This window comes from Molossus molossus, unplaced genomic scaffold (assembly GCF_014108415.1).
Source record: "Molossus molossus isolate mMolMol1 unplaced genomic scaffold, mMolMol1.p scaffold_m16_p_21, whole genome shotgun sequence".
In the NCBI taxonomy this organism is placed as follows: domain Eukaryota; kingdom Metazoa; phylum Chordata; class Mammalia; order Chiroptera; family Molossidae; genus Molossus; species Molossus molossus.
The window spans coordinates 25,167,614-25,190,060 of NW_023425357.1; the positions used below are offsets into that span (position 1 = coordinate 25,167,614).

The 22,447-nt window shown below is 48.7% G+C and overlaps 1 protein-coding gene across 1 annotated transcript in view; it reads left to right on the forward strand.

The window, feature by feature from the left end:
• The window catches only part of CDYL2 (chromodomain Y like 2), a 176,028-nt gene extending 157,027 nt beyond the window's left edge, over positions 1-19,001 (forward strand). The window contains exons 4-7 of the mRNA XM_036274433.1: positions 3,842-4,014; positions 10,340-10,550; positions 12,912-13,055; positions 18,254-19,001. Of these exons, the coding sequence (XP_036130326.1) occupies positions 3,842-4,014; positions 10,340-10,550; positions 12,912-13,055; positions 18,254-18,412 (687 nt within the window). The 3' untranslated portion in view covers positions 18,413-19,001. The remainder of the gene's footprint in view (positions 1-3,841; positions 4,015-10,339; positions 10,551-12,911; positions 13,056-18,253) is intronic.
• Positions 19,002-22,447: the final 3,446 nt, after the last annotated feature.

The following is a 22,447-nucleotide window of genomic DNA, read 5'->3' on the forward strand; positions in this document are numbered from 1 at the left end:
TGCTCTTCATTCAGTCCTCAGCTCAGCCATCACTTCCACTGGAGAGTCTTCCCTCCCGTCCCTGACCGGGCCATGTCTCTCATGTGCTTTCCTAGCACTGTGCCTCCCTCCCTATGTGGACTTATTATAGTTGTTAGTGTACATGTAATTGTGTGATAATTTGGTAAATGTTTAATTCCCCAATTAGACTGTAAATTTCTTAAAGGTTAGATGCTGCGCCATTCACTCAATTTAATAAGCATTTATAAAATGCTATTATGTGCATATATCTGGACTAGGTGTTAAAGGGTTATTCAGATGAGCAGAATTCTATTTTAGCTCTTAAGGGATTGTATTAATCTGTCACTACATAACAAATTGCCCTGAATTTAGCATCTGAAGACAACAAACATGTATTATCTCACAGTTTCTATGGGTCAGGAATCCAGCCGTGGCTTAGCTGATGCTTCTAGCTCAGGGTCACTCACAAGCCTGCAGTCAAGGTGTAGGCTGGGTCTGCAGCCTCACGCAAAGGGTCAGTGGAGGATCCGCTTCCAAGCTCACCCAGAGCTGCTGGCAGGTCTCAGGTCCTCACTGGCCAGAGACATCAGTGCCTTGCTACATGGGGCTACTCATGACCTGGCTGCTTGCTTCCGTCAGACTGAGAGCTCCAAGAAAGGGGGTTAGCAAGAGAAGACAGCCAGGACAAGCTACAGTCCTGTATCGTAATCTCCTCTTGAAAGGAACATCCCATCACTTTGCTGTATTCTCGTGGCTAGAAGTGAGCCACTAGGTCCAGCCTACACTCGGGTTGGAGATCACACACGGGCGGTAATACCAGAGGAAGGGACCACCGAGGGCCAGCTCAGAGGCCGCTGCCCAGGGATTTAAATCAGGTAGGAGGCAGGATAAAGTAAGGGTGCACACATTCCACGAGGGAGTTTGTCAGAGGTGTCAGAGCAGGGGGTTTAAATACTTGGGGTGTCAGGAGAAGGAAGACTTTGCATTTAGCTGGAGATATTTGGGAAGGCCTTAGGAAGGTGGATGCAGTGGAGAGGGGCTCGGGGTGACTGAGTTCAGCAAGTGAAGAGGAAGTGGAGAGAGGGACCCTGGTTTTCTCCCATTTTATACCCACTTCTAATGCACTTGGCTATGTGGTTCCAACCCATAGCAGATCAGAAGCTAGAAGCAGCAGGGGATGGGAGGGTGCTTTGTCTAGTGGACACTAACAGCAGGAGCAGGTGGCAGCGAGCATGTGTGTGACAAGTGGAAAAATTTTCATGAACAGATTTAGGACTTCAATATGCAGAGCGGGCTGGGGGCCTTTGTTCTAGAATCTAGAAGCCAATCCAGGAGTCCCTGAGGGACTGGTCTGTGACAGGCCAGCAGGTGAGCACCAACAGGTAGTGACATACATGCAGTGTATTCTGTGTATGAAGGTAACACAGTGTACAGATGATAGACCATTTTTCAAACCAGTTACATTATAAATGTTGGGATCCTTGGAGAAGGTTGGAACCCCAACCATCAGTCCCGGATTATCAATGCGGGACAGGCAAAGGCACAGTATACTCACTTGATACAATTTTAAAAAATTTTACAAATGTAGTTGGTACGTTTGTTGCATCCACAAAACACAAGTGTGCTTTCCATTTAATTCAGAAAGGAGGTGGCTGCTTTGTTTGATTTTGTTTTTACTAATTGACAAGTAAGGGTGACCTTCGAGAAAGGGGCCACCCTCTGAGTCATGTGTAGAATTGTGTGTCCCCAGCAGGATCTTGTATGGGTGAGACTGTCTGTTTCTGGAGGCAGAGAGATGAAAGATAGTGGCCCGTTCCCTTTCCTGGTGTTCAAAATGAGTATCTGTGGCTTATACCCTGTTAGAGTGGAAAGTGCTTCTCGGGTCCGTCTTCACTGAGCACAGGTGGGGAGTCTCGATTCAGATGGACGTCCAGCCCTGTTTTTTCCACTCAAATTCATCCATGTATTTAAGTCATCCCACAGTATGGAACAGTAGAAAGAGAAGGGATGTTGGAGTGAGATTTGCATTGTGGTTCTGCCTGTTACTGGTGGCCCTGGGCAACTCACTTCACTTCTCTTGCTCTACTTGCAAAATCAGGATACTATTGTTCCTCTTCCATGATTTTTGTTTGGAGGAAAATATTGTGTGGAAATGACAAGGGCACCTCCAAGTACTTAACAAATGGGGGGGTTCTTTAAAACGTACATTTAAAAAACAGTATTTTCAGAACATGTCGACACTGTATCCTATGATTATGCCCATTGAATAATCAGTAATGATTCTTTAAAAGTCTATGCACAGCCTGGCCAGTGTGGCTCAGTTGGTTGGGTGTCGTCCTGTGCACTGAAAGTTTGCTGGTTCAGTTGCTGGTCAGGGCATATGCCCAGGTATGGGCTCGATCCTTGGTATGGGGCATGTAGGAGGCAGCCGATGGGTATTTCACTCTCACATTGATGTTTCTCTCTCTCTTGTCCTCTCCCTTCCTCTTTCTCTAAATATCAATGAAAATATTTAAAAAATAAGTAAAAGCCTATTCACTTACTGTCTCCCCTGGGCACTCTCAGCTTTATCCAGGCAAGTGCATGCCTTGTTTACTCTCACTACACACTTTCTGGGCTTATTTTTGCTTTTCCCCTAACTTCTGTTGGATTGAGTGATTGAGCTTTCTTTATTTCACCACCCTGTTCATTGTAATTCATGATGTACTTTTAAGAAGTTATCCTTAAGTTATGGTCACGTAGTGAAGCCTAAATGTAATTGTTACAACCTCTCCCAGACACATAACCTAGGTCTGCTCTAACTCTGGTCTCCCCTTTATTGATTTTAGAGAGAGAAGAAGGGAGAGGGAGAGAGGGAGAAAGAGAGAGAGAGAAACATCGATAAGAGCGAACATTGATTGGCCGCCTCCTGTATGCCCCACACTGGGGATCTGGCCCACAACCTGGGCATGTGTCCTGACCGGGAATCGAACCGGCGACCTCTTGGTGCATGGGTTGATGCTCAACCACTGAGCCACACTGGCTGGACTCCCCTTCTCTTATCTGACACAATATTATTGCCTATGACCATAGGTCCACCTTGTGCATCCCCAATTAATGAATATCAGTATGGTGATTATTATAGTCACTTGTAATGTTGATTTATCAACACATTTACCAGTTTCTTTGCTGGCTGTTGATGTTTGCTTGCTGGTTTTATTTTTCTTTCTGAATATAGTTTTCTTCTTGAAGTGCATTCTTTTTTAGTTTTTTTTTCAGTGAGAGTCTAAGAGTAGTGAACACTCTTTTACTGAAAATGTCTAATTTTACCCCTGCTTTTGAATGATAGTTGAGCTGGATATAGAATTTATGTTTGACGGTTATTTTCCTGGCACCTTGAACATTTTATGCGTTTGATGCCAAAGCCCACTTCCCACCTACATGCTGTGCAAGGGTCTTTGTTGAATTTGTTGAATTAAGGACGAGCACGAATATAGAATTAAATTGGCCTTTTAGAGATAGCTTACATAACTCACCTGGGCTGGGCACAGGAATTTCCCCCCTCACCTTGAAAAGGGCTAAACAAGCAAATGCTGGAAGATTTGCAGTTACCAGGGTTGCAAGCCAGATTCCAAGTCAGGTTTCCAAGTCTGCAGCCAGTGATCCTGCTACCACCTTCTTAGTCTTCTGTGCCTGCTTCGGGGAGGGTGTAGGGACGCTCCGGTTTGGGTGTTTCTTTGCTAGGTCTGGACGTGGCTCGTATTCAGGGGCGGCTCCCTGCACAGGCAAGCAGATGTCCTCACCTCTGCCCCAGCTTCCAGAGAGACATTTAACATCTCTGCAAATTCATCTCTGCCCTTAGATCATGAAGGAGGTCCGGCGAGCTCTCTGCAACGCGGCCACGGATGACAGCAAACTGCTGCTCCTCAGTGCAGTGGGCAGCGTGTTCTGCAGTGGCCTGGATTACTCCTACCTGATTGGCCGGTTGTCCAGCGACCGGCGAAAGGAGAGCACACGCATTGCAGAATCCATCAGGTGAGCTCTGCTTGTGTTCAGACACTAGGGGACCGGCGTAGGATTGCCAAATTGAGCACGTAAAAATACAGGCTGCCCAGTTCAACTCTTCAAGCAACAAATACATTTTTGTTTAGCATAAGTCTATCCCATGCAACATTTGGGATATACTTATACTAAAAAATTATTTGCTGTTTATCTGAAATTTGGAGTTTAATTGGGCATCCTGTGTTTTCTTGCCCAAATGAGAGATGCCTTTGCTCTCTGGGTAAGATTGCACTTTATTCTTTTGCTCCCCAAAAGATTTTATTTTCTTATATTCACCCCAGCATCTGGCAATGCCCATGTAGTATCCACGCTTCTCCCACTCTCCGTGTGATGGTGAAACCTGTGATTTTCTCGGGAGGAGGTCGGAGGGTCTCCCTGAGCACCTGTGCATTTGCAGACCTGGCGGGGTGGGAGGTGTTTTCCCCTCTCTTGTTGCCTTTGGGGCAAAAGTTAGAATCCTGACTCCAACCATCAGTGTCTCTTTGGGACACTGAAGGGCAGTCATTTGCCCATTCTTTTTTTTTTTTTTTTATCCTCACCCGAGGACATTTTTCCATTTTTTGTACAGATAGAATGGGAGGGAGAGAGAGGAAGAGAGAGAGAGAGAGAAACATCGATGTGAAAGGGACACATCGAGTGGCTGCCGCCCGCACGACCAACCAGGGCCGGGGACAAACTGCAACCGAGGTACATGCCCTTAGCGGGAACCGAACCCGAGTCTCCAGACCGCAGGCCGACGCTCTAACCTCTGAGCCAAACCGGCCAGGGCCATTTGCCCATTCTTTATAGGTTTGTCGGAAGTAAGCCTGCTCATGTGATTTCCAGCAAGGGCTGTCACTGGTCCTCCACCGCGGAGAGTGCACACACTCGCTGCGGCACCTTGTAGGGTGCTCGGACAAGAGTCACAGTTCAGTGATGCTGCCTGGTCTCTTCAGAAGGAACCCTCATTCCACAGGGGGTCGGGGAGCCCTGGGCTGCAGGTTAGGGGTTTTCTGGGCCTTCCAGTCTCACTGTGTTGTGACCTTGTCATATGGAGGCTGATTCCCACAAGGCTGTGGGATTCTTCCGGGGGTGCAGAGTCTCCAAGATATGACACAGGGATGCCCTCACATGTGGGGTTCCAAGTCCCAGTTCAGGGCGACACATCTGCTGGAATCTGTGCTCCAAACACGTGTGTGCTTCCTGCCGCAGAAGCCCCGCCTCTCAGAGGAGACACGAAAAGCCTGAACGCTGTTGCTGGAAAACCACCGAGGTTTCCTGCAACTCTCAGGCTCCCTGGGTGCAGAGCCCTGGCCATGTCCACGGAGGACTCAGCTGCTTTGTCACGTGGCGGGGGGGGAGCCGCAGGGTCCCCAGGAAGCTTCCTTCTTCATGTATGGGACCATCGGTGGTGGGGCACCCATCTCTGCAGCTGAGGAGCCCCTTGGCCGCAGCCTTCATCTGCTTTATGAGTGTCTGTGGAGGCGTTCGCTGATTTCCAGAGGTCCCAAGTTCGAGGAGATGCTGCACGCATTACCTTACCTCTGGAGAAACGCGGCCGGAGGCGTTCAGACATTTGCCATCTCATCAGGAAGGCGTGTCTCTTGGCAGAGCAGAGGGAGAGACTACCCAGGGAACCCGTCCCCGTGCCTCAGAGGGAGCAGAAGCTGGTAGCGCATTGGCCGTGAGCCGGCAGGGACAGTGGGGATGGAGGAGGCGTGGGCATGTCCCTGAGGCCAGTGGTTCTCAGCCCCAGCTGCCCAGAGACTCCCCAGCTGCTTGGTGGCACCCCCCCCCCCGGAGAGTCTGAATTAATGAGCATGGTGTGTGGCCAGCGGATCTTTGGTTTTAAAGTTCCCTCCATGGTGCGAACGTTCAGGAGTTGAGAACCCCTGCCCATCCCAGCCAAGAGGTCTCGGTGCATTGGACCGAGAGCACTGAGAGGTGTAGAGACTACATGGTCCTTAGTTTTAGGCGAGAGAAGTCAGATGGCCCTAAGAGGGCAAAGAGGAAGGTGACAGAGGGGTCAGGGAGGGAATGGATGGGGTGCAGACTGTATGGCCTCGTAGAGAAGAGAGCCCCGGGTCATCACCACCGACGTCTGTGGGAGCCCAGCTCCGCCGCCTTGGGAGGGCTCTCTCCAGCAGCACACCCCCGAGTGCGGGACACGATGCGGCAGAGAAAGAAGTTTGTCTCCCAGGGAACATCCTGCAGGGTGCCAGGGAGGCACCCTGAGCAGAGGGCCCTGTCGTTCCCGAGTTTGGACCACGCTGGAAGTTCTGTCCTCACTCCTGCAGATGTTCCAAGTACATCGCTGCATTCACACTCCGAGAGGTTTCTTGGGAAAGGACTTTGTTAAAAATTGAGCATGGCTGAAATGCGTGTTAGCCCCCCACTGAGCTCCCTCACGGTCCTCTTGGGACTCACATGGCCTCGTCCGGGCTGACCTCCAGGAGCCGAGCACGCCACGCGCCAGGGCCACGGCTGCTCGAGCAGTGCCCCCGCCACACCCTGGCCGTTTCCTAAGAAAGCATGTGTGCACCCATGACCCAGTGGCTGTGCTCACTCTGCAGATATTTGCTGAATGAACTAGCAGATGTGGGAAGAGCTCAGATGATTCATTCAGCAGAAACCGCTCCCCGGGACCCAAACAGAGCTGTCTGCCCATCCTGAGAGGCTGCCCTCACCTGAACTCCCCGTAGGGGACGCAGTGGCCTGCTGGCGGGTTGCTGGGACGAAGAGCAATCAGATAACCCGCGCGAAATGCTCGGCCTGTTCCCGGCACACGATGAGTACTTACGGTAGCTGTGAAGACTTATTTCATGCTACTCCCAGTTTTAGCGAAACCTGAGTCTGACAATGGAGTGGGCTCCTAGACTACCCCTCTGGGGACCCCAGGTGACTGTCACCGTGTGTATCCGATGCTATGGGACCTGTACCAGCTGGCTTGGCTCTGAACTCGGGCAGTGGGAGGGCTGCAGCCCGCGGCTGTGGTCAAAAGGAATGAAAAGCTGGGTCACAGAAGAAATGCTCGTTGCTCCCGGTGAAACCCAGACACGCCCTGAGCAGAATTTTGCTTCTGAGTCTGCTTCAGGCCAGGAGAGTGGCTCCTAGACCCCTGCGAGTGGAATGGAAGCGGCGTCCGCCCTGCCCCGCGGCTGCGAGGGCTCCCCCGTGGCGGGCCTTGGTGCCCTGCGAGGACGTCTCATGTAATTCGCGTGTGGCCTGTGGGGACGCACCGGTGGCTTTCCCAGGCTCCACGGAGGAAACTGAGGCTGTGGAGACCGTGTCACTTGTCCAAGATCTCAGCCCTAGTTAGGGGCACAAGTGAGACTTGACTCCCGAGTCTTCCAGACCCCAGAGTCCCTGCTCCTGCTGCTGCACCCGCACAGCCCTGCAGCTCAGGCAGGTAGAACCGGACTTAGGTGGAGCGGAGGAAGCCTCAGGCCAGGCCAGCCTGGCAGACTTGGCTGCTGGGGACAGGGGAAGCCATCTCCCAGGCAGCCCCGCCGGCTGCGTCAGGATCAGATATCTGAGCAGCAGCCTCTGTAATGCAATATCCTGTTTGCTATCTGGCTGCTACACCCTCTGGACCCTTGCGATAGAATCTGTTGTTTGAGGTGAGAGGAAAGGGATGGGGAGGTGGTCTGTGCATCATCTTTTTATATCAAGGAAATGAACTGCTTGGACCGCCAGGAGTGGGGAGGGCCGGAGCCATGCACACTTCGTCCCGACAGCCCCTCTCCGGGTCCTTGGGGCCTCTGCACAGAGCTCAGGCTGGGAACCACAGAGTGAAAGGCTCCGGGGGCTGGAAGGTCGTGAGGGCAGGGCCGAATTCCTAAAGGACTGTTGTGTGGATGATGGAGCGGAGTGAGTGTAAGTATAGGGAGGCCCACATGAGGTCACAGCAGGAAGGCATCCTGACAGGGAAGGACCCTTGTTATTGGAAATGCTCCCGGGAGGCCAGAGGGGCATCCTCAGGATGCTGTGGGGAATTCTGAACCAAGTGGGAGCCTTGGCTATGTGACTCTTGAAGCCCTTCCCACTCAGAGAGCCCGGATCCTGCAGCTGAGCGAGTGTCTTTAGGAAGGGAAATCACCCAAACCCGGTGGCTCCAAGGATCCTGCGAAGAAGCCCCGTGTCCCTGCTTACTCCAGATCACACTTGGGAAAAGCACTTGTTAGAACCGGTGACTGAGACCATCAGGTTCAGAAGGCAAGCCAGGAAATGGGCCTGGGAAACTGGGAATCAGAGGGCCATGGTGCCAGCTCTCCCTCTTTGGAACGGTGTCCTTTTGGGGTGAGCTGCAGTGGCTGGGATAACTCCGTTGTCTACTCACGAAGAGTCACACGGGAGTCAGGAAATGGGACGCCTCCAGCCTGGGTCAAGGGTGCATACTTTCGTGAAGACATATGGGTCACAAGATATCCCCAGCCCCAGCAGAATATAAGGAGTCTTTCCACAATTGAATTCGATCCCCACATGTCACCATGATATCCACATCTTTTGATAAGAACTGGGGGTGGAGGGAGGGAGGACGGTAACCATTGAGAAGGGATGAATCAGCTTGACATTTGTATTAGTTAAGTTTTAGCTGCTGTAACAAATAAACCCTACGTCTATATCATGGCTCAGTTGTGATAGAAATGTACTTCTAGCACATGGGAATCTAAAACAGATGTTACTGATCAGCCCATGGCTGTCCTCCAAGTGGTGACTCAGGAACCCAGCCTTCTTCTATCTTGTGGCTCAGAAAATGTCCCCTAAGAGTCCCATGCTTGTCAAGATGAAAGGGCCACGAGAGCTGGACGGTGGGAGGTTTCCACACTCCACGCCTGGAAGTGTGTGTATGGTTTCCACTCACATTCCATTGGCCAGCCCTTGGTTACTTGGCCACAGCCCACTGCAAGGGAGGCTGGAAAATGTGTTCTAGCAGTAGACTCAGGAAGAAGAGGGAGATCAGGTCTGGTGAAGAAATAGTATGTCGCCACCACACATCTGCAGTCTTTGCTCTTGTTCTGGGAGAAGCCTGTACCTATTCAACAGTCATTTACTGGGTGTTGATTCCAGTATGGATGAGACCCGGCAGTGCACACGGCAGACCTGAGGGTTTTCTTAAGGAGCGGGAGCGGGGGAGAATTCAAAAATAAGTAAGCAAGCGAGTAATTAGGGTAATAGCAAATTGTGATCATATTTTCCAAGAACTCTCTGAAGGGCCCTGCAGCTTGTGCACAGAGAGCAGGGTGTGCGAGACACCGGATAACCCTGGAGACCCACGCAGAGGCAGACCACAGTCACGGTGGGAAGTTTGGATTCTATTCCTGTGAGTTCTTGGTAGTTTCCAGTGTATCACCTGAGGATAATGAAGGATGTAGGTGTTATTAGACATTCTTGATCTTTCCTCTATGTCCAGATGAAGATTAAAATTTTGTAGGTCCTCTACAGCAAGTAGGGGGAGGCAGAAAGCATCTAAGGTGGAGGGAGCAGAGTTATTTCACGTGGCTCTGCATACTAAAGATGCAGCTGCAGCCTCTCTCCCTGCAGAAGATCAGGGCCATGAACTATTGCCCAAGGCTTCCAGAAGCCACATGCCTGCAGGGGAGCCCTGCCTCTTCCCCCAGTTTTGGTCAAAGTCACCCTAGCACATAGACCCTCGTCACCCTTGAGAATCTGGCATTCCTTTAGGTAATTCAGAATCAGACGGTCCTGTTACTGAAAGAAATGTTAGATGTCCTCCATCCCACCCGTGCCCACCACCGCGTTTGAATTCTGTCTGTAACGCCAGCCAGAGTTATCATCAAGCCAGTGTGATCTCCGGTGATGAGGACTTCGCCCCTCCGCAGCCGCCCACTCCACCTTCCCCCAGTGCTGTCGGGACCTTCCTCTCCCTGAGTTCAAATAAGCCTCTTTCTCACACCCTCCTTTCGGTTCTAGCTCTGGTTCTGGTTCTGAATCTTGACATTCAGGCTGTCTCCCTTGGGATAGTTCCAATGTGTTGCTATCGAGGGAGTGGACGGACAGGGGGACGGGTGCAGGGTTGGCACAGCGGGCATGACCTGAGGCCATCTGGGCGGACCCAGACACGTGCTCCCCCCACTAGGTCTCTTCTGAAAATCTGAGGGTGCCAGGCCTGCGACTGCAGCCCAGTGGCCCGGCGTCTGGGAGAACGAGACCCTTGCCTGGCACCCCCTCTTCTCTGAGGTCCTGCCGGGGTTTCGTAGCACCCGGGGAGCTTACTTCGGCCTCAGCGCAATCGAGGGCGCCGCTTGGTCTCGGCCAGCCCGGCCGCCTGTCACAGGGGGTCTTCTCTTTTCCGCAGGGACTTCGTAAAGGCCTTGATCCAGTTTAAGAAGCCCATCGTGGTGGCCATCAACGGGCCCGCGCTCGGCCTGGGTGCCTCCATCCTGCCCCTCTGTGACATCGTGTGGGCCAGCGAGAAGGCCTGGTTCCAGACCCCCTATGCCACCATCCGCCTCACTCCGGCCGGCTGCTCCTCCTACACCTTCCCCCAGATCCTGGGCGTCGCGCTGGTAAGCCCCCGGAAGCAGGCACAGGCCGTTCCAGCAAGGTCCCAGGATCCCTGTAGGTCAGTTTCTGCACCAGCAGCCGGGAGCCAGTCTGGGCAGGGCTGAGTCATCACAGCAGCTCAGAAATACTCCCCGGGGCCTGTGCGACAGCCATGAACTCAGTTCATTCTCACGATATCCCGTAAGGTAGGACTGTCATCCCCTCTTAGATAGGAGACCCCGACTCAGAGGGGCCAAGTGAGTTGTCTGAGGTCACGCTGTGATGATGGGGGTCGTGGAACGTGAGCGCAGAATCTGTGCTCTTACCCAGTGTGCCGTAAAATGCAGCCTGCCTCTGGTTGGTGAGTCCGAGGTGAGCACCACCAGGACACAGGAGGGGCTCAGGAGGTGGGGTTCGTCTACTGGGTCTGGGAGGGGGCGTTTTGAGGTGGCTTCGATGCGGTGCAGACTTCACCCGGGTCTGCTTTGGCTCCCCAGGACTGCTGGGAGCATTCTGCCTGCAGATGCTGGTGGTCCTGGGAGACCCCAGAAAACTACCCAAGAATCATGACCCCGACAACAGGGCCCGACCCACGGGGGGCAGGTTAGAGGAGGCTCCCAGCAGGGGACCTGCTTGAGTGAGTCTGGAAGGGTGGGAGCCCCCTCGCCTCTTCCTGGGCAGTCTCTTTGATGGTAGCATTCAGCACGAATAGCCACGAAGAGGTCAGCGGAGGGTACCCTCAGCCCTCGAACCCAGCGGCACCACCCTGTGCCGCAGGACCTACCGTGGGGACAGATGAGGCCGTGCAGATTCGGCAGCTCACTCGCTGCGTTAGGCCGCTCAGCTTCCCCAGAGGCGGGAAAGTGAGGCAGGCAGGGAGCCCAGGGAGCAAACACTTTCTCTTTGATCTCAGCCACTGTGTCCTGCCCGAGCTCAGCGCCACTCCACTTCCTCCCCGTCCTCGGTGGTCACAAAAATGTTAGCCTTGTACAGTCTTATCTCTTTCATTTCAACCATTTCTGAAACTCCAAGAATGTGACCGATTGGGACATGCTCTTCTTGCGGACTGCATCCCCTTTGGCTCCTTCAGCTGAGTTCCTTTCGTGTCTCCTGAGACAGAGGCATTTCTAAATAACTATAGTGACGTGTATAATATTTGTCTTCCAGCCTCTAGCCAAATGCATGCTATGGGCTTATGACTGACCTGATCATGTTTTCCACTCTGGCATCAGAGATTGTCCTGTGGGTCATCATGACCCATCAGTGACAGCCAGGACAAAGGGGGGAGCCGGGGGTAGATGCAGAGGCTCAGAGAGCTTGGCGTTTCACTGTCGATCCGAGAGCAGCTAAAAGCGTGGTGCAGGAGGGAAGGGTAGGGGAGGCAGGTGGACGGCAGGTTAGGGAAGGGGTGTCTGCCCTGTGAAGGAGGTGGGGACTCATCCTGAAAGAGATAAGGACCCTGTCACATGACGCCCTAATTATCAGTGGGAGGGTCACCTGTCAGGAAGTCGCAGTGGTGACAGCACTGGGCTCCATCTGTGCATAGGACCTCATCCACGTAGGTCCTCCCAGAGCACGCATGGACAGCTGTGACCTTTAAAGCAAAAGGAGACTCTTTGGGGAGTGGGGTGCAGAGGAGCCCTCAGAAGGCAGGGGTAACTTTTGCACCTTTCAAGACCGGGCAGCGCCTGTGCACAGAGCCCAGGCCGTCGGGGGAGACACTCCTCTGGGTTGGTATTACAGTGGCACCCGAGACCTTGGTGGCTGCAGTGATGGAGACACTTGGGCTTAGGGGGAGGGGCAAGAATAATGATTTCCATAACTGACCCGTCCAGAAGTGAGGTGTCCCTGGGGTGACGGGCCCAGCGCCCTTCTCCACTGCGTCCTTCTCAGTGGACCTGCCTGGCCACCGCACGGGAACACAGCAGGGGTGGCCCTGGGCTCATTGAGGTTAGCCTCCAACCAGAGAGGGAGAAAGATTCTTCCCCATCAGCTCCGGCTTGGAAACCTCACAGAGAGCTTTATCATCTCGGGGGGGTCATCTGTTCAACCCCAGGCCAGTGGTCCTGCAGCACGGAAATGCCTGGAAATGCACTGAGGTGGGCGCCCACTTGCAGGGGTCTGCCGTCAGAGGTGACGAAGGGGGTGGTACTGAGTAGATGACGCCGTGGTAGGTGCATAGCTTCTTTGGAGGATCTTATGAAAGCTGTGGACCCTCTGCTCAGAAAGATGTGGGTAGACCCAGGTGTTTGCGTGTAGTTCCCAGTGCTTGTCGGGCCTCGCTTGAGTCTGCTTCCAGCCCTGGAATACTCACACCAAGCCCGGGCATCGCTGAGACACGGAGGCGCTGGGGCGCTCAGCCTTACCCTGCCTTTGCTTTTCAGGCCAACGAGATGCTCTTCTGCGGGCGGAAGCTCACTGCCCAGGAGGCCTGCAGCAGAGGACTGGTGTCCCAGGTCTTCTGGCCAACCACGTTCAGCCAGGAGGTCATGCTGCGGGTCAAGGAGATGGCGTCCTGCAGCGCACTGGTGAGTCCTGTCTCTCTGTGCTGCTCATTGCAAGACACTCATTTTGTAGACGAGGGCAGTGAGGCTGGCAGGCACTAGCCGACTTGCCAGAGGTCATGTGGCGCGTACCCGAGAGGCCCTGTGTTGTGTACCAGGTGCCTCATTGCAGGGCTGAGGGCTCCAATCCAGAGGGAGGTGGTGCCCCATCATCTCACTGCAGGAAACCTTACAGAAGAGATTCATCTTCTGGGAAAGAATGTGTTGCCTTAAAAGACAGTCCTCAACACCCCCAAACACAAAACATCTACAGTTCTCGAAGAGATGAGAAGCAAGGCGAAGCGGGACGAAGCGTAGAAGCCAGCCAAGGGCGAAAGGGAGCAGCCACTGCCCTTGCGTTCCTCCCGCCCGCCGAGCCCCTGGCACATCCAGGCATCGCTGTTGGACTCTGAAGACACATTGAAAAATGATAAATAGAGGACACCTCCTCGGAGGTGCGGATTTTTAATTAAGTGTTGATTTTATCTCATACAAGTCACTCCGAGCACGGTGTGGAAATATCCTGTTAAAAGGTGGCGAATAGGCTGCCCCTGTGACCACAGGGCCTGCTCAGGAAATGAGGGAGGCGCTTCGGTAGAATAAACCGGGGGAGTCTTTCTGTGCTGGGTTTATTGGGCCAGACCTGTGACCTTCCCTTCCTTCTCCCTGTCTCTCCTGAACCCCCACCCAGCTGCTGTGCCTCTCCTGATTCAACTCATCAGCCTTCATTGGGCACCTACTGTATGTAAACTCCACTCCCCAGAAGCCTGGCTGTACCCATGGTGATGATGGTGATGGTACGGCATCGCTGATAAACACTTACTATGGATTTTCTTTATATGGATTCTCTAGTAAGCTTCCCGATGACTACAGTGACCAACTCATCCTCATTTGCCTGGGGCTCTCCTGGTTTTAGTACTGAAAATTCCTTATTCCCAGGAAACCTGTGGTCCTAGACAAACAGGGATGGTTGATGACCCTGGAGTCAGCCACACAGGCAGATAGAAATTAAAAAAATTTTTATTAAAGTATAGTTGACATACAATATTATATTAATTTCAAGAGTACAACAGAGTGATTCTGCATCAGCTTACCATGTGATCATGATGATAAGTCTAGTAACCATCTGTCACCCACAAAGTTGTTACAATGTTATTGACTGTCCCTGCACTCTAGTTACAGCCCCCTGACTTGTTGTATAACTGGAGGTTTGTACCTCTTATTCCTCTTCACTTTTTCCACTCATCTCCCTACCCTGTCCCCTCTGGCAACCATTAATATGTTCTCTGTATCTATGAGTCTGTTGCTATTTTGCTTGTTTTGTCCTTTGGTTTTGTTTTTCACTTTTTATTCTTTTGTGTGGTTTTTTATTTTTCAATTGCAGTTGACATTCGATATTATTCTTGATCAGTTTTAGGAGTACAGCATAGTGATTCGACATTTATATAATTTACGAAGTGATTCCTCCGATAATTCTAGTACCCACTTGGCACCACACATAGTTATTATAATGTTATTGACTATATTCCCAATGCTCTACTTCACATCCTGGGACTGTTCTGTAACCACCGATCTGTACTTCTCAACGCTGTCACCTTTTCACCCAGCCCTTCAGCCCTCCTTCCATCTGTCAGCCATCAGTTTGTTCTCATCTGCAAGTCTGTTTCTTTTTTGTTTGTTTATTTGGTTCTTTAGATTCCATATGTAAGTGAAACCATATGGTATTTGCCTTTCTCTGTCTGATTTATTTCACTTAGCTTAGATATCCTCTAAGTCTGTCTATGTTGTTACAAATGGTAACATTCTATTCTTTTTATTGCTGAATAATATTCCATTGTGTGTGTGTATATATATATATCATCTTCATTATCCGTTTCTCTGTTGATGGAATCCTAGGCTGTTTTCATATCTTGGCTATTTAAATAATGCTGCAGCGAACACAGGGCTGCATACATCTTTTGAATTAGTGTTTTGTTTTCTTTGAATAGATGCCCAGAAGTGGACTTGCTGGGTTGTATGGTAGCTCTGTATTTAATTTTTTTTGAGGAATCTCCATATTGTTTTCCATAGTGGCTACACTAATTTATAGCCCCGCCAACAGTGCATGAGGGTTCCCATTTCACCACATCCTCGCCAACACTTACTTGTTGACTTTTTGATAATAGCCATCCTGACAGGTGTGAAGTGATATCTCATTGTGGTTTTGATTTGCATTTCCCTGATGATTAGTGATGTTGAACATCTTTTCATATGTCTTTTGGCCTTCTGTAAGTCCTCTTTAGAGAAATGTCTATTCAGGCTTTCTGTCCATTTTTTTCATTGGTTTGTTTGGATTTTTTTTTTATTTTTATTTTTTTGGTGTTAAAATGTATGAGTTTCTTATGTATTTTGAATATCTACCCCTTATCACGTGTATTATTGGTAAATATCATCTCCCATTCAGTATGTTGTCTTTTTGTTTTGTTGATGGTTTACTTTGATGTGGTTTCATTTGTTTATTTTTGCTTTTGTTGCTTTTGCTCAGGGAGGCATATCCAAAAAACATCTCTAAGACTAATGTTAAAGAGTTTATTACCTCAGTTTTCTTCTAGGAGTTTTATGGCATTGAGTTTATTTTTGTATATAGAGTAAGAAAGGGGTCCATATTCATTTTTTACATATATCTATCCAGTTTCCCCAACACTATTTAGTGAAAAGACTGACATTTTCCCATTATATATTCTTGCCTCCCTTGTTATAGATTAATTGACCATAGAATCATGGGTCTATTTCTGACTATTTTGTTCCATTGATCTATTTGTTTTTGTCCCAGTACTATATTGTTTTGATTACTATAGCTCTGCAATATAGTTTGAAATCAAGGAATATGATACCTCCAACTTTGTTCTTGTTTTCCGGATTGTTTTGACAATTTAGGGTCTTTTATGGTTCTATATAAATTTTAGGATTATTCCTTGGCCAGCATGGCACCAGTGGTTGGCGTCCCATGCACCAAAGGGTTTCGGTTCAATTTCTGGTTGTGGCACGTGCCCAGATTGCAGACTTGATTTATAGTGTGTGGAAGGCAGCTAATGGATATTTTACTCTTAGGTTGATGTTTCTCTCTCCCTCTCTCCCCCCCTCCTTTTCTCTCTCTGAAAAATCAATGATTTAAAAAAAAATTTAGGATTATTGTTCTAGTTCTGTGAAAAATGTCATTGGTATTTTTACAGGGATTGCATTAAATCTATAGATTGCCTTGCGTAGTATGGGAATTTAAACAATATTAATCCTTCCAATCCATGAGCATGGTATATCCTTCTGTTTATTTCTGTCGTCTTCAGTTTGTTTCATCAATATCTTAGATTTTTCAGAGTAAATATGTTTAATTTCCTTGGTTAAATTTATTTCTAGGTATTTTATTCTTTTTGATGTAATTATAAACAGGACTGTTTTTAATGTATAGTAAGGCAGCATATTTGTGAATATTAATTTTGTATCCTGCAACGTAATTGAATTCATTTATTAGTTCTAATAGTTTTTTGGTAGACTCTATAGGGTTTTTTAAATGTATAATATCAAATCATCCACATATACTGACAGTTTTACTTCTTATACTCCAATTTGGAGAGGCAGGTAGAAGTTCCGAGAAGAAGACACAGCATGAGTTAGAGCACACAAGTGCGGAGACCCCTGTGGAGGTCAGGCAGCAGCTCATGGTGGTGTGAGCAGGTGCACAGGGACAGAGTATGAGAAGAGAGGTAGGAGAAAGGCCTCAAAGCTCCACTGAGCAGTTTGGTCTTTGGGCAATGGAGGTTTTTAGGTGAAACCAGCTGTTAAATATGGCAAGGACATCTCTCCTATCAATGGTTATGAATTCAGGAGCTCTGGGTCGATTTGCCCCAGAAAGGAATGTACCCACCGCCTCTGGGAGGTGGTGTTCTTCAGAGGAATTCCTGGGAGGAAAGAGGCGGCCTTGGTCTACCAGCCTGTTCTCACCACCCGCCAGCCTGCAGCCCCAGCTGGAGAATGAGGCCACAGCCCCTTCCCATCCTGCTTGAGCGAGGGAGCTCTCGTCTTGCCTTTTTTCCTGTCTGACCATGCTTTGGGAGGGTAGGAACTGAAGCTCTGACGTCAGCAGAGGATGGTGGAGGCCAGCGGAAGGGTGCTCGGGTGCGGCACTCCCCGGCAGGGCCCCTTCGGAGCGAGGCCTGTGCAGCCTGTCGAATCTGCCCGGCGTCTGCAGGCTTCCTCTGCCGGGCAGCTCTGGGCAACTCGACTTGAGGAGCACAGGTCCTGCATCTACAATCCGAACACTGGCTGAGCTGTCATGAGCAAGAAATGAAAGAATGGAGGAAAAGAACTTCTCACGGACCTATTGGTTAATGCTGATTGTAGTGGCGTTGTTATTATCAACATTGTGACTACTACAATCGTTTTATTATTCATTACTATGATTATTATTACTATTATTACCACTGCATTACTGACATTATTACTGTAACCACTGCTATAATGCTATATTATTAGTATCATTGCCATTATCACTACATTAGTAACATCACTGCTATTATTACTCCTTTAATAACATTACTACAATTATTACTTCTATAATACTGTGGTATTACTGCTCTTGTTATTCTCACGGTTATCACTCGCGACTCTGATAATTGTATGGACGGCACTCATTACAGTGGCTGCTACGTCATCACTGTTGCTCTTCTCCTAAGCGTGAAGGAGAGGCCTGCTGTGGAGGTGGCGCATATGGACGCGTGGACAACCTCTAGCTCATTTCATCACCTCGCTGCGCTCCCAGCTGGCCTTGCGCTAGGTGTCATCGCTCCTGTTTCACAGACAGTGGAAATGAAGCACAGGGAGGGGAAAGCAGTGTTTTCTAAACGTTTTCATGACACCATAGAAAATGACACCGAGTTACATTGCCCTTGGGTAAAAGACAAGGCTCTGGTGGTCGGGGGTGATGTGGGCCCAACTCAGCCAGCCCAGGGCCTGTGGGCTCAGCATCACGGCACACCTGGAATCCATTCCTGGCATTGCTGGGACATGGGCCTGAGCAGCCCTGGACGACAGGGGGCAGCCTCCTCTGGCCTTGGACGTAGTGGGTTAACTGGTGCCCCACTGGCCAAGTCCATCCTCTGGAGCAGAGTCCCTGTGCCCGCTAACGAGGCTTGTGCATTTCCCTTCAGGTGTTAGAGGAGTCGAAATGCCTTGTTCGGAGCTTCCTGAAATCGGTGCTTGAAGATGTGAATGAGAAAGAATGCCTCATGCTGAAGCAACTCTGGAGTTCCTCCAAAGGCCTGGATTCGCTCTTCAGCTACCTGCAGGACAAAATTTACGAAGTCTGAAGTGCCCCGGCTCACCTGCCGCAGCGACCAAGGGCACCTGACTTCCAGCTTCGCCCTGTGTTTCAGAAATCGGAGCCCAGTGTAAGCCCAGCCAGGGAGTTTGTCAAGGTGTCTCTATACCTAGAGTTGTGTTCATTTCTTTGTCTCCTTTGGTGGTTCCTCATTGGTTTGATTTGGTGTGACAGATGGGAAATGCAGCATCCTGGGCCTCCCTCGTGTCCCTACCCCAACTGGTTAGAGAGCTGTCTAGGGCTACATCTTCCCAGGCCTCTTCCAGATACTGTTCTGTCCCCTCTTGTTGAAATGTGCCATCCCGGTCCGGGAAGGGGAAGACCAGTTTCCCCAGTTTTCTGACTCCCACTGTGTCTACACGGTGCCTCGGATCTGGAGAGCCGGCCCCTCTGTCTGGCTAAGCGCAGATCTGGTTGAGGGACAGTCCATCTCAGAATTTCCAGACCATGAGATTGTGGGGAGCAGCCTCAGTCTCCTCCGAGGCACGGGTGTGATTTGTAGGGCCGGTCTTAAAACTCATCCGAGTGACTTACACACCCAGATGTTGTACATTTAGGAATGTTTTGTTAAAGATATATTTTTTAAAACAACATAAGTGGAACTTCTGATAATTTATGTGTATTATATGTAAAGCTAGTTTTGCAAAAACATAAACTCCTAGGAAAATTTTTTTTTTTTCTTTAATCAGACTTATTTAATTTATTTATTTTTGTTTATATATTATGATATCTGTCGTTTACACAGATATTCTTTTCATACTGCCCTGGACCAAATCCCACACAAGGTTTATGCTGGCTGGTGCATTCTAGTGAGGAACCATGTAGAAATAAAATTCAGAGAGAGAGAAATGGATGAATCTCTGTGGCTGAAAGGAATCGCTCTGTACCGACCCGGTGCTGGTAAACCCGTTCTCAGTCCTGCTCACCCTCCCCTTTGATGTGGGGTCCAGTGGGAGCTGCAGACCTAGACTCTAGGGAACCATTCTAGGGAAACACCTGCTTTTGCCCAAATGCCCGTTGTCACATTTCCACTTGAGTTTTGTCTCTTCCTTCGAGTAAGCAAATGTATGCTTCCCCAAAGTGTCTCGACAAACCTCATTCTTGTGTATTATAGCTGATAATCTGTGTAGCGTTGTTAAATCCTCTAGAGAAAGAGACCCTCGTATTCTGTTTACCTTCCCGAGGGCAGATGTGTTCACCATAGAAACTGTCAGGATTCTTGTTGGAGAAGGAAGAGAATGTTTGGCAATTGCTTTCGATCGATGTCTTCGTTCCCTTCTGAAAGCACACAACTATTTTAGCTCTGGACGTATCGCAAATCCAAACTTGTAAACATTTCAAGGATCTCTGATGATAAGGTAGGAATGTGAAACCATTACTAAGGTGGAATTCCTGGTGTTAGTTTGTAGGTTCTGGTCACAACAGGAGGTGATTCAAAAGATGGTCTGTGTTTGGGTGGTTTCCACATTGTCAATTCAGGAAGGATGTTCCACAAATTGGGCAAAAGTTGGTTAAATCTGTTTACTACAGGGAAGACTGAAGCTCTGAATTTCTCACCTCTTGAGTACTTGTTTTGAGAACGTGTAGATGAAATCCAGGTAACACATAGCAAATTAACTTGGGATGGGAAATACCAGACCTGTGGGTGTGTCAGGGTTTGTCCTAGTAGCTTTCTTGAAATAGGGCTCAGGCTCTCACTTGGTATCTCCTATCCCCGCACACACTCTTCACCTATAAGATCCTTTCTCCACTCTCTACCCTACCCCACCCCACCCTGTGTCTGTCACTTCCCAAGCAGATCTTTGAGGAATTGTGCCTGGCTTTGGCAGCCACATCCCAGAATTACCAGTGGGGTTGGATAAACAGCTGTGGGTGGGAAGTTAAGGGTACCTCTTTAGTCAAGGACCCTTCTAGGCATCCTCTTTGCTATCTCGTTAGCCATGCATTAGAACGCTCCTCCCTCTCTGCTCCAGCCTGTGGTGATTGACAGCGCTGTGTAGCGGAGCCACTTGAGTTAACAGCCCCGTTCCAAGAGGACTTTCTGTAGAGCTTTGCTAGGGTGGTGAGAACGCCTCACCGTTTGGAAGCCACAGACTAAAGCTGATGCACCCACCTGTCTCCTCTGGCTTCGGGATAATGTCTGTGGGTAAACGCCATGGAAATTACCCTCTGAGGATGGAAGTGGATAACTACGGGAAGGTGGTAGAAAATTGATTTAAAATCTTCTTGTTCTGTTTAGATTAAACTAGGAAATGTTCTCTCTGAAGCATGAAAATGTTTTTTTTTTCCATATAAAGTTTAGTATGAGGATGGAAAAGTAATAATCACTATAGACTTTGATCAATGCAATTGTATCTCTGAATAGTCACATTAAAAAGTAGCCTTGACAATGCTGAATTGCATTTCCCATTATTAATTGTTGGTTGAAAAATTTTGTAAACTTTTTAAAATTTGAAATGTAGTTACATTCATGCAATTTTACAGTCTAGTTTCTGTTGAAGTTTTTTTTTTTTTAAACAAAGAGAAACACATGGAAACATCTTCAAATTTTCCTAAGTGAATATTTAAAACACAGAATTGCTTCTCTTCTGTGTTTCTGTCTTCAGATACTTAGGTCTGTTGTATATATTAGTTTAGACACTCTCACTAATATACAGTATTTAAGACTCTAAACGAGATTTCTTAAGTATTTTATTTTATTCTCTGTAAATGGTTTTGTATAATCTTTAAAAATCTACACTTTGCCTTTGTAGATATTTAAGGGAAACCATTTGGGGATTGTCTTGCATGTATATTTTTGTTGTAGATAAGTGTTGCTTAGTTATTTCTGCAAATTTTGGTTGAAATGCTTACAGACTTTAATACAGTATATATTTTCAGAATATAAACTTTTATATTTCTGTGGTAAGTTAGAATATGCGTTTTAGGCAATCTTTTCCATTAGTATCACTTGTTCTTTCAAAAAAATAGCATACTGGTTTGGTGCCAATGTTTTTGTTTGTTTGTTTGTTTCCATTAGACTCTAATGCTCTTATATTGTTAGAGAGCAGGTTAAATTTTTGTCTTGAAGTATAATTTGAAAATGTATTGCATTTGTGAATAAGCCTTACCATTAGGATCAGTAGAATTTCCAACTTTTGCAACTACAAATGTAATTTAAGATCTCCCCATAAATTCTCACTGTGTGGCAGTCGATGGGGGTTGTGAACAGAGCCTTAAGCTTGTTGCAAAAAAATAATAATAATAAAGGTAATACGGGTTGTTTCTTCCAAGCAACGTAAGCCATGTTGAGGGACTCGGTGCAGTCTGTAAGTCATGGCTTATCTGTAGAGTTTGGTTGAGTTGATGGCGGCAGGGGCCAGATGGGCACCTTGGTGATTGTCTTTGGCCATACACGTGGGCCAAGGACAGGTTTTCCAGAGCCACCTTTGTACTAGTCACATGGTTTAGACACGGTCACAGGGCGGGCTGCTGGTTCATCCTTTGCTCCGACCTTGGTGGTTGACCCCAGGTTCCTTGTGGATGACTTGGAAACAAACGTCCAGCCTGGCTGAGATCAGCATTCCTTGAGAGATGTGAATAAAGTTTACATGTGAGTCTTACTTGTGTAGACAATCTGAAGTCAATTTCAGTTGCGTAATCAGCATTCCCATGTGTCCTGAGTGTCTTATCAATGAACTGTGTGTGTTAAGCCATACGAAACCCATGTTTAGCAGGGCAAAGGCAGACTAGATGCAGAACGTACACGTTGGCTGAGTCCATCCACCCAGGGCTGTTTCAATGGAGCGTAAGTCATGGAGCTCATTGGCGGTGCACCCACTGTGTTCGGGACCTAATCAAACTAACTCAAATTCGGACTTCAATTTTCTTAACATTATACTTTCTTTCAGTTGGTCACATTTCCATAGTGACCAACGGGTTCTCCTTCCCTAGGCTTGAAAGATAATTTTGAGACCAAGACTAGAGCACAGCTAGAGTCAAATTATTCGATTCATCTTGAATAGTGTTCATAAAGTCAACTTAT